Source organism: Tiliqua scincoides, chromosome 8 (genome assembly GCF_035046505.1).
Source record: "Tiliqua scincoides isolate rTilSci1 chromosome 8, rTilSci1.hap2, whole genome shotgun sequence".
Taxonomy (NCBI): domain Eukaryota; kingdom Metazoa; phylum Chordata; class Lepidosauria; order Squamata; family Scincidae; genus Tiliqua; species Tiliqua scincoides.
In genome coordinates this window covers 59,528,778-59,540,418 of record NC_089828.1, presented here as the reverse complement: position 1 = coordinate 59,540,418, position 11,641 = coordinate 59,528,778, and the positions used below count along the sequence as shown (strand labels likewise).

The window sequence follows — 11,641 nt, the reverse complement described above, 5'->3', positions numbered from 1 at the left end:
CCTACTGCCACTTCCTGCGGCACCTTCCGGTCGGAGGTTGCCATGGCGCTGGAGACGGTGCCGAAGGACCTGCGGCACCTGCGGGCGTGCCTGCTCTGCTCTCTCGTCAAGGTGCGGCGCGCCTTCGGTGGAGGGCCCTGGGAGAGGGTCCCGCGGGGGGGGGGAGGACTGGCCTGGCCTGGCCTGGCCTGGCCTGGCCTGGCAGTGGTGGCGTAGCTTGGGGGGCGGAGCACTGAGCCTGGCAGGGAGCCTCAGCGCGGCGGGCAAGCGGCCCCTCCCTTCGGAACCATTCCCGGCGGGGGGAGCAAAACGGAGCCCAACGGAGACCATCGACCAGCCGAACGGCTCCGTTTCCCCCCCGCCGGAAATGGCTCCGAAGGGAGGGACCGCTTTCCTCTGCACTGAGGCTCCCTGCCAGGCCGAGTGCTCCGCCCCCCTCCAGCTACGCCACTGCCTGGCAGTCCAGAGGACTTTCCGCAGTCCCCGGGGGGTGTCCAGCCCCCTCCTGAGCCTCTTTCCTCCTCAGACCATCGACCAGTTCGAGTTTGATGGCTGCGACAACTGTGACTCCTACCTGCAGATGAAGGGGAACCGTGAGATGGTCTACGACTGCACCAGCTCCTCCTTCGACGGGTGAGCGTGGCGGGCTCCCTGGTGGCCTGGGGGCCTCGCCCAGGACCCCAACACAGCCTCATGGCAGCTGCGGACCTGCCAGTGCGGTTCGCACGCCGGAGCGCCTGGGCGTGCTGCGGCCCTCCGTCACCTGTGCAGGAGGCAATCCTCTGCTCTCCCTGCAGCGCCTGGACCCGGGTGGTGATCTGGGCGTGGAGGGTTGAGGTCACCCTCTGTCACGGGCGGGCCACTTCCTGGGGGCTCTGCACATGGTTGAGGGTGCCTTCCAAAAGCCTTGTTGGGGAGGCTCTGCCTCGCCTGCCTGCTACTCACCCACACCCCAACAGTGGCCAAACTGTTGTGATGTCTGAACGCAGGCTGAAGTTCGTGCCTTTTTGTGACCCAAGGGTAGTGGAAGAGCGTTTTCTCTGCTTTCTACAGAGAATTCCCTGAGGAGCAGTTTCAGGCTGTCCAGAATTCCCATTGGGAACATGCTGTGACGTTCTGTGCTGGTGAAGCACAGGATGACACGAAACCTAGTGGTCCTGAGTGACAACCCTTCAGAACCCCACGATCAGAATGTGATCTGAACCTCGTCCCCGAACCTCTTCTGTGTCCGGAGTCTTTCTGTCCTCAGGTGTTTAATGAGCACTTCCAGTTTTCGATGAAAACTGAACGTACTCGTTAAACACCTTTGGGGGGGCTGTCTTAGGCCGGTAGAGGCTGTGTTCTGCCTCTGCAGGTCTCAGAAAGGCTCCCAGACATGATTGGAGAACATCTCTGGTCACATCCAGGAGCTCAGGTGGGGCTCAGCCTCACATGCCTCTCCTAACCACAGGTCTCTGATTCCCACCTAGTTCTCTGGGGAAGAGAGGACAACAGCTTGGTTGTGATCAGTTTGCTGATAACCTGTGCAGATAAAATTGTTCATGTCTGCCAGGACTTCACACTGACTGTGTTCATTGATATCCCTGTAGTGCCCTGGTCTTGTTGCTTTGGATTTTTTTTGTATAATTTTTAGCTCATACAGCATGAGGGTGTGGACAGGATCCTAGAGTGTGAAGGCAGTTCACCAGCCTGCTTGACCCTTGCCCAGCATGGTGCATTGGATCTACTGGGGGTGGCAGGTATTGGACAGGGAGAGTTCTTAATGCATCTCAGATGGAAAAGGTGTTGCCAGTGGCATTAAATAGGCTGTGACAGGCTCCTTCCTAAAGAAGCCCTTCCTGGATCTCACTGTGTGGAGAATTATAGGCCAGTCCCTGTTTTTGGGCAAGGCAGTTTAGTGGGTGACAGTAGCTCTGCTCCTGAGGGCTATGGGTGAAACAGATTATCTGAATCCTTTGCAGTCTGGTTGCAGGACTGTTCTGGTGGCCCCAGGAGACAACAAGACAGGTGCATCCTGTTGCCACTCCCTTGCATCTGGCATTCTGAGGTAGCCTACTCCTAAAACCAGGAGGTTGCACATACCCATCACAGCTTGTAACCTGTGATGGTCTTTTCCTCCATAAATCTGTCCAGGCCCCTTTGAAAAGGTATCTAGGCCAGACGCTTTAATCACATCCTGTAGCAAGGAGGATGTGCTATAGATTAATAGTATGCTGGATAAAGAAATATTTCCTGCAGGGTTCCACCTTACCCTCCATGTTCAGTATCTACATGAAATGCCTGGGAGAGTTCTCCGAGTTGGGTGTTATCAGTATGCTACTAATACTCAGCTCTACCTTTCTTTGTCATCGAATGCTGGGAAAGTGGTTGAAATCCTGCAGCGCTGTCTGAGATGGCAGTGATCTGGATATGGGCTAACAAAGCAAGATTAAATCCAGACCAAAAGGATCTTCTTGGTTTGGAAATTTACAGTGCAGGTGTTGGAATGTTGGCCTGTTTTGAATGGGGTTGCGCTCCCTCTGCAGGAACAGGTCTGCAGCTTCTGGGTCATCCTTGACTCTCCACTGGTCCTGGATGCCCAGACAGTGGCTGGGGGTAGGGGGGCTTTGTCCAGCTTTGGCTGGTGTACCAGCTGTGATGGGTTGCCAACGCTGCCTATCTCTTTCCAGGCTAGGTCAGGTTTTCTGCTTGAAAGCCCTCTGTGCTTAGGACCAGGATATTTGAGGAACTGCCTTCTCCCATATGACCCTTCTGGTCAGCAGAAGGGACCCTGCTGCATATGCCACCTCTGGAAGAGACCAGTTCAATGGCAGTGAAGAGCAGGGGCTTGTCTGTGGTGACGCCTTTATTATGGAACTCCCTCGAAGTGAGATTGAAAACTGTCCTCTCCCTGTTAGCCTTCTAGTGAAGGCCGATTTCCTTTTCTACCCAACCTTCCCTTTTAAACTAGTTGCTTTTTAATGTGTTTTATTGCAGTGTTATTTATGATTTATAACTGCTGCAATCTGTATTTCATTCCTGTGTGTGCATGTGGCTGTTTTTTCCCCTGTGTTCGAATGCTCAAGGCACCATCAGTTTATTTGGATGGAAAGGCAGGATATAAATAATTTAGATACATAAATCAAATGGGTCTATCACAGGGGCCAGTATAGTACTGAAGGTGATTCTGCTATTGTCTCCATAAGATGTGTAAGCGAGCACCCACTCAGGTGGAAGCGTAAAGGCGCACTGATTTGCGCACAACCACTCCCCACTGACACACATTCTCTTTGTCCAGCATCATTGCAATGATGAGCCCTGAGGACAGCTGGGTCTCCAAGTGGCAGCGCATCAGTAAGTCTTTTCTTCCATTTTCCCTCCCCCCACTTAATTATGTTCCGCGTTGCTGTCTCTTTCCATTGGGAATCTGTCTAGTCAGAAAACCTTGCTTCTGAGACTTCCAAGGCCTCAGCCAATAAGTGCCTCTTACTGTGGGGAGTTGGAGGGGTGGGGCTTATTTTATCATTTAAATATGTAACTAAGACTTCCCTACCTTAAAGAATCAGCTTACAAGTCAGCACTTCCGCCCCTGAGGGAAAGGTCTTCCTGGGAGTTAATTCCCTCCTTGTTGGACAGCATCATGACTTGTACCTTTGGGTTGCGGGCTTCTTGCCAAGCCCAGCTCTCATCTTGCTCCATCTTTCAACCCCACTGGGCTGTTCTCTTTCCTCCCATGTTAAGGCACCTTTCCCCTCCCTAAAATGTTCTGATAGGCTAGCTTTAAATTCACTCAACACTCACATTTCCTGCTCCTAAGGTAGGTAAATGACTGGAGCTTGGGTTCAGGCCTCTGCTGTCACCAGGTAGTGATGGGACTCCAGGTGACATCTGAATGAGGGAGGTTGTGTGTGATGGTGACTTGAGAGCTTTGGTCAGATTGGAGCCCAAGCCAGCCTCAGTGGATGTAGAAGGTTGTCTTTGAGGGGGGGAAAGGAGAGTTTTCTCAGGGGAAGGGTTGTTGCTTATGACACTCCATTTCAGCTAAATGTCTCAACGGCAATACTGAAAACATACAAAATCACAAAAACTGCACTAGTGTTTTTTTTAAAAGGAGCTAGCCTATAAATCAGCAGAAGTGGTAAATCTCCTATAAATCAGGAGAGGTTTGTTAACCTGAAAGGTTAACCTAGCAACTCTAGCTACTCTGGACAGTTTGGATGTCGGTAAGCCAGCCTCTTTCAACTCTTCAGCTATAAATACACCATCCTGATGTGATTTTGGTCAGAAAAGTCAGGTGTAGATCCTTTATAAGAAAAGAATGCGTGCATGTGTGGTGTTCTGTACATCACTTAAGACAGGTGAGTTACTGTCTTACTAGAGACTCTCTATGAAAATTCTAGGCAGCTGTGGTGGACTATAAGAAGTCACATTCTGACTTCTGACACCTATATTGGGACCACCCCAAAGCCTCCCCCCATCTTAGTCCTGCTGACCTCTTCTTTATCTCAACCTGGGTGTTGGAGCAGACTTTTTGTGCCTTCCTCTGTTGTTACAGCAGCTTGGGGGTGGGTGGACTAACTCTTGTAATGCTGCTGATTCTGTGGTGACCTCCCAATGGTCCTGGGAGGCAGCTCCGTCTGGGGGCTACATCTTGTCCAGGTCCCCCCATGGGATTGCAGGGTGGTCTGGGTCTCCTGTTTTCCTGCAGAAGCACAATCTTCTCCAGGGCTCACTCAACCTGACCCCTTATCTTTGCTCAGGTAACTTCAAGCCAGGCGTGTATGCGGTATCCGTGACTGGCCGTCTCCCCCAAGGTAATCCGCTGGAAACTTCCTTGCCCGCGAGGGGCAGCTGCAGCCTCTGGCATTGGTGTGCTGCTGGCTGCTGGGTTGATGCATGTCTGGAGGAAGAGCTTGTGCATGCTGGAGTTGGGGAGGAGCAGGAACATGGGTCCGAGGCAGCAGTGAGCAACTTTACATCTGTCTGCAGAAGTGGCTACCAGGTGCTGTACTGGCCACTGGCTGGGGTGGCTTTGTAAGGGGATTAGGTACATTTGCAGTTAGTGCCTGTCAACCATGACCACTCAGCAGAACCTCCTTGATTGGGCTTCTGTGTACCATTTCCTGGGAGATGGATCAGGGAGGCCGCTGCTCTGGTGCTTCTCATGGGTCTGCTGGCAGCACCTGGCTACCCACTAGCAGAACTGCCTTCTGAACTTGATGGGCCCTGCAGAACTCTTCTGTCGTGGGTTGGTACCACAGGCCAGGGTGATGAAAGGTGGAAGGTCTGTCTAGCGAACATCAGAAAACAATTCCGGCTTGTCTGGCTGTCAGAGCTGCAGGTGCCCCGCCTCCCATTCCCAACACATCCTTCTCTTTGCTGCAGGGATTGTGCGAGAGCTGAAGAGCCGCGGAGTGGCCTACAAGTCTCGTGACACAGCCATAAAGACATGAGGAGCTCTTCGCCCCCAAGTCCTCCACCCCACAGGCCCTTCTTGTGCAGAGACTCCCCTAAACGGCTGGGAGTAAGGGACATGGGGGTGGGGGCTTTGACTGAATCTTAAGGGGAGGCTGCTCATAAACAGGTCCCTACATCCTAGCCATGAGAACCGAGCAGATTGGCAGCCTTTTGGAGGCTGTAAGCAGGAGTGTCGGCAACCTGAGGGGGAGGGGTTTGTGGTTTCTGTAAATATTTTTAATAAATTGTGTTATGGGATCAGAATCTTGCACTCTGGCTCTTGCTGTTATGAGTTTCCTTATCTTCTGTGCAAAGGATAGCAAAATGATAAGACTTCCCTGCTTTTCCTTGCACATGAATGGTACAACCCTATACGTGTTTACTCAGGTGTAAGCCCCATTTTGTTCAATGGTGCTTAATACCCAGGTAAGTGTTTAGGATTGCAGCCTAAAGTTGTTCGGGGCTTGAAGTGATGTCAGACTTCCTGAGGATGGGCATTCCACAGCCAGGGGATCCCTGACAGTCTGCCTGTTCTGTGGTCTTGATTTCTTCATGTGATAGATACCCGTAGGAGGAGGCTGCCCTGCTGTGAGAGTAGAGGCTGCTCAGAATTTTCGGGGCTCCTCAGGTTAGACAGCAAGAGAGGTAGATCAACAACGAGAACCCATTGAAATGAGGGACTTTGGGGGCTTATTCCGAACTGCCACATGGGGGCACTGCAGGCCTGTTTCTCAGTGTGCCATCCTGCAGCATGGTTCTTCTGTTCTGGCAGGAGGCGGAAGTCCTGTTTACCTTTCAGCATGTGCCAGAACTCTGGAGATTTGTTCCAGTTAGAACATAAGAACAGCCCCACTGGATCAGGCCATAGGCCCATCTAGTCCAGCTTCCTGTATCTCACAGCGGCCCACCAAATGCCCCAGGGAGCACACCAGATAACAAGAGACCTCGTCCTGGTGCTCTCCCCTACATCTGGCATTCTGACTTAACCCATTCCTAAAATCAGGAGGTTGCGCATACACATCATGGCTTGTACCCCATAATGGATTTTTCCTCCAGAAACTTGTCCAATCCCCTTTTAAAGGCGTCTAGGGTAGACGCCAGCACCATATCCTGTGGCAAGGAGTTCCACAGACTGACCACATGCTGAGTAAAGAAATATTTTCTTTTGTCTGTCCTAACCCACCCAACACTCAATTTTAGTGGATGTCCCCTGGTTCTGGTATTATGTGAGAGTGTAAAGAGCATCTCCCTATCCACTTTGTCCATTCCCTGCATAATTTTGTATGTCTCAATCATGTCCCCCCTCAAGCGTCTCTTTTCTAGGCTGAAGAGGCCCAAACGCCGTAGCCTTTCCTCATAAGGAAGGTGCCCCTGCCCCGTAATCATCTTAGTCGCTCTCTTTTGCACCTTTTCCATTTCCACTATGTCTTTTTTGAGATGCGGCGACCAGAACTGGACACAATACTCCAGGTGTGGCCTTACCATCGATTTGTACAACGGCATTATAATACTAGCTGTTTTGTTCTCAATACCCTTCCTAATGATCCCAAGCATAGAATTGGCCTTCTTCACTGCTGCTGCACATTGGGTCGACACTTTCATCGACCTGTCCACCACCACCCCAAGATCTCTCTCCTGATCTGTCACAGACAGCTCAAAACCCATCAGCCTATATCTAAAGTTTTGATTTTTTGCCCCAATGTGCATGACTTTACACTTACCGACATTGAAGCGCATCTGCCATTTTGCTGCCCATTCTGCCAGTCTGGAGAGATCCTTCTGGAGCTCCTCACAATCACTTCTGGTCTTCACCACTCGGAAAAGTTTGATGTCGTCTGCAAACTTTGCCACTTCACTGCTCAACCCTGTCTCCAGGTCATTTATGTATTGGCAACCTTCAGTCTCGAAAGACTATGGTATCACGCTCTGAAAGGTGGTTCTGGCACAGCGTCTAGTGTGGCTGAAAAGGCCAATCCGGGAGTGACAATCCCTTCCACACCGGGAGCAAGTGCAGTCTGTCCCTGGTCTGTCTCCCTGGCTATGGGCCTTCCTTCTTTGCCTCTTAGCCTCAGACTGTTGGCAAAGTGTCTCTTCAAACTGGGAAAGGCCATGCTGCACAGCCTGCCTCCAAGCGGGCCGCTCAGAGGCCAGGGTTTCCCACTTGTTGAGGTCCATCCCTAAGGCCTTCAGATCCTTCTTGCAGATGTCCTTGTATCGCAGCTGTGGTCTACCTGTAGGGCGCTTTCCTTGCATGAGTTCTCCATAGAGGAGATCCTTTGGGATCCGGCCATCATCCATTCTCACGACATGACCAAGCCAACGCAGGCGTCTCTGTTTCAGCAGTGAATACATGCTAGGGATTCCAGCACGTTCCAGGACTGTGTTGTTTGGAACTTTGTCCTGCCAGGTGATGCCGAGGATGCGTCGGAGGCAGCGCATGTGGAAAGCGCTCAGTTTCCTCTCCTGTTGTGAGCGAAGAGTCCATGACTCGCTGCAGTGCAGAAGTGTACTCAGGACGCAAGCTCTGTAGACCTGGATCTTGGTATGTTCCGTCAGCTTCTTGTTGGACCAGACTCTCTTTGTGAGTCTGGAAAACGTGGTCATTTATGAAGAGGTTGAAAAGCACTGGTCCCAGAACAGATCCTTGGGGCACACCGCTTTTCACTTCTGTTCATTGTGAAAATTGCCCATTGACACCCACTCTCTGCTTCCTGGCCTCCAACCAGTTCTCAATCCACAAGAGGACCTCTAATTCCCTGACTGTGGATTTTTTTCAGTAGTCTTTGGTGAGGGACCGTGTCAAACGCCTTCTGAAAGTCCAGATATATAATGTCCACGGGTTCTCCCGCATCCACATGCCTGTTGACCTTTTCAAAGAAAAGGTCTATAAGGTTCATGAGGCAAGACTTACCCTTACAGAAGCCATGCTGACTCTCCCTCAGCAAGGCCTGTTCGTCTATGTGTTTTGAGATCCTATCTTTGATGAGGCATTCCACCATCTTACCCGGTATGGATGTTAGGCTGACCGGCCTATAGTTTCCCGGGTCCCCCCTCTTTCCCTTTTTAAAAATAGGCGTGACATTTGCTATCCTCCAATCTTCTGGCACCATGGCCGTTTTGAGGGACAAGTTGCATACCTTAGTCAAGAGATCTGCAACTTCATTCTTCAATTCCTTAATAACCCTTGGGTGGATGCCATCAGGGCCCAGTGACTTATTGATCTTTAATTGATCAATGAGGTCTGAAACATCTTCTCTTTTAACCTCTATCTGACTTAACTCCTCGGTCAGGAGGGGCCGTTCGGGCAGCGGTATCTGCCCGAGGTCTTCTGCCGTGAAGACAGATGCAAAGAACTCATTTAATTTCTCTGCCATCTCTAAGTCTCCTTTTATCTCCCCTTTCCCTCCCTCACCACCCAGAGGGCCAACCGCTTCTCTGGCGGGTTTCCTGCTTCTAACATATTTGAAGAAGCTTTTATTATTCCCCTTAATGTTGCCGGCCATGCGTTCCTCATAGTCTCGCTTGGCCTCCAGTATCACCTTCTTACATTTCTTTTGCCACAGTTTATGTTCCTTTTTATTCTCCTCATTAGGGCAAGACTTCCATTTACGGAAGGAAGCTTCCTTGCCCTTCACAGCCTCTCTAACTTGGCTGGTTAGCCATGCGGGCACCCTCCTGGATTTAGTGGAACACCTTCTTTCTTTGCGGTATACACCTCTGCTGGGCCTCTATTACTGTTGTTTTAAGCAGCCTCCATGCACTCTGGAGAGATTGGACTCTTTTTACCCTCCCTTTCAACCTCCTTCTAACCAGCCTCCTCATTTGAGGGAAGTCCCCCCGTCGGAAGTCAAGGGTTTTTGTTAGAGATTTGCCTGGTATTCTTCCCCCAACGTACACGTCAAAACGGATCGCAGCATGATCACTGTTCCCCAATGGCTCAGTAATGTTTACATCTCTAACCAGGTCCTGCGTACCGCACAATATTAAATCCAGAGTCACCTGTCCTCTGGTGGGCTCCGTGACTAGCTGATCTAAGCCACAGTCATTTAGCACGTCAAGAAATCCGGTTTCCTTATCGTGACCAGAACACAAATTGACCCAGTCAATATGAGGATAATTGAAGTCCCCCATGATTACAACCCTGTCCCTCCTTGTCACCTCCCTGATCTGTTTCCTCATTTCAAGGTCCCCATCCGATTTCTGGTCTGGAGGACGATAGCACGCCCCCAGTATTACATCGCTGCACAAGCCTGGTAATTTAACCCACAGATTCTACGGTGGAGTCGGACCCACCTTCAATCTCTACTTTGCTGGATTCTATCCCTTCCTTAACATAAACGGCTACCCCACCTCCAACACGCCCCTGCCTGTCCCTCCTGTAGAGTTTATAGCCCGGGATTGCGGTATCCCACTGATTCTCTGCATTCCACCAGGTTTCCGTTATGCCCACTATGTCAATATTCTCCCTTGTCACCAGACATTCCAGTTCTCCCACCTTTGCTCGTAGACTTCGGGCATTCGCATAAAAGCATTTATACACGGAATGCCCTAGGATGGGCTGCTTATTTACTCCTTTGTCCCCACATCCTCTCATTGTGCCAAACCGTCTATCACATCCCATCTCCCTACCTTTCCCAATTTCTTCTCCTACTCTGCCTTTGTCTTGTTCTCTAACCTCCCCATCCTCATCCCATAGGGATGAGGAGTCCCGAACCGGATGCCCCTCGGCTCCTGTCGGCCTTCCCCCAGGGATCAGTTCTCACTAAGGCAATGGGCACCATTCACTTACAGCTATTTATACATAATTTCTGATTTGCAAGTGACTCGGCCAAAACCCTAGCAGACTGCGGTAGCCGCATCCTGACCAACCCAGTCTTGCAGTACCGGTCTGTGTATTCTGTTCCCACACACATTCAACCCCCAAAGTCCTTCTCTGCCCCATTGTATTTTATTAACTGGACTGGTCAGCTGTCATTGAAATAGGTTAAGATACGGAGCTCTGGTTTAAAAAGAAGACATGTGAGAAAGGGCATTGGGGCTGAATTGTTCCCAATAGACCAGGGGTGCTCACACTTTTTTGGCTCGAGAGCTACTTTGAAACCCAGCAAGGCCCAGAGATCTACCAGAGTTTTTTTTACAATGTTCGCGCCATCATAACATATAACATTTATGTGTACAATGTATGTTGGTGTACCTTGAGCCCCACTGAGTATAACAGGACTTACTCCTGAGTAGACATGCCTAGGATTAGGCTGTGAGGCTGCAATCCTAGCCACACTTACCTGGGAGTATGCCCCATTGAGTACAATGGGCCTTACTCCCGGCGTTTCCTCCCAGAGGCACCTGAAAGGGGGGGGGGTCTGCACTCCGCGATCTACTCATTTTGCCTCACGATCTACCGGTAGATCACTATCCACCTATTGAGCACCCCTGCAATAGACCCTCTTGAGAAAGATGTTGAAAGACAAAGCACGTGTACCAACAGACACTTGGGTTCATTTGCCACTCTCTGTTGCCTGTGTGGAAGGCCTGTTCTGTATTGCCCCTTCCGTGTCTTCCTGGGGCAGTCCATGAACTTTCCTTCCCATCCTGCTGGGTGCGTCTGCCACTGGCTTGCATCTCCAGTGACACTGTCTGCAACCTGAGGCAGGCCTCGTCAGATGTGTGCCCAGGAATTCATGCTAGTCCTTAGTCCTGATCAGTGATCTCCACAAATGTTCTCTGCTTCCATTTTCTTGCACTGCTCCCACTAAAAAGACTCTGACCCCAGCCATTTCCTCAAAGTGGGGGTGTCTGCCCTGTGTGTAACTGCTACTCTATTCTCATTTGCTCACAATGGGCCTTGCTGTTCCTTCCTGACTCCCAGGGATGACTTTGCCTTCAAGTTGAGACGGAAAATGGTAATGACTGGATGCACTCTCTGCCCAGGCCTGGCTCTGTGTGCTTATCATGTGCTTCATACACCTGAATGAGGGGTCTGGCTCTGTATAAGCTGCCGTGGGTTGAACTCCTGTCTCTCTGCTGAGGCCTGCCTGGGGGGGTTGTCATGTCAGCATTTTCACGCTGTACCAGTTTGAGCTTCACTCGTGTCACTTCCAATTTTCCTGTCTTTCAAGCAGATCTGAATTCTCAGAGGCCCTTCGGGTACTAACTTGACCTGGAAAAATCATTCCCTCTTAATGAGAGAGGGGTGTGTGTGTGTGTG

At 50.8% G+C, this 11,641-nt stretch overlaps 1 protein-coding gene across 1 annotated transcript; it reads left to right on the top strand.

Moving 5' to 3' along the window:
* On the top strand, positions 1-5,700 carry SUPT4H1 (SPT4 homolog, DSIF elongation factor subunit). The gene is made up of 5 exons (XM_066635986.1): positions 1-111; positions 527-633; positions 3,278-3,333; positions 4,740-4,793; positions 5,365-5,700. Exons 1-5 carry the CDS (start codon positions 43-45, stop codon positions 5,430-5,432), a joined length of 354 nt encoding a protein of 117 aa, XP_066492083.1. The 5' UTR covers positions 1-42; the 3' UTR covers positions 5,433-5,700.
* Positions 5,701-11,641: the final 5,941 nt, after the last annotated feature.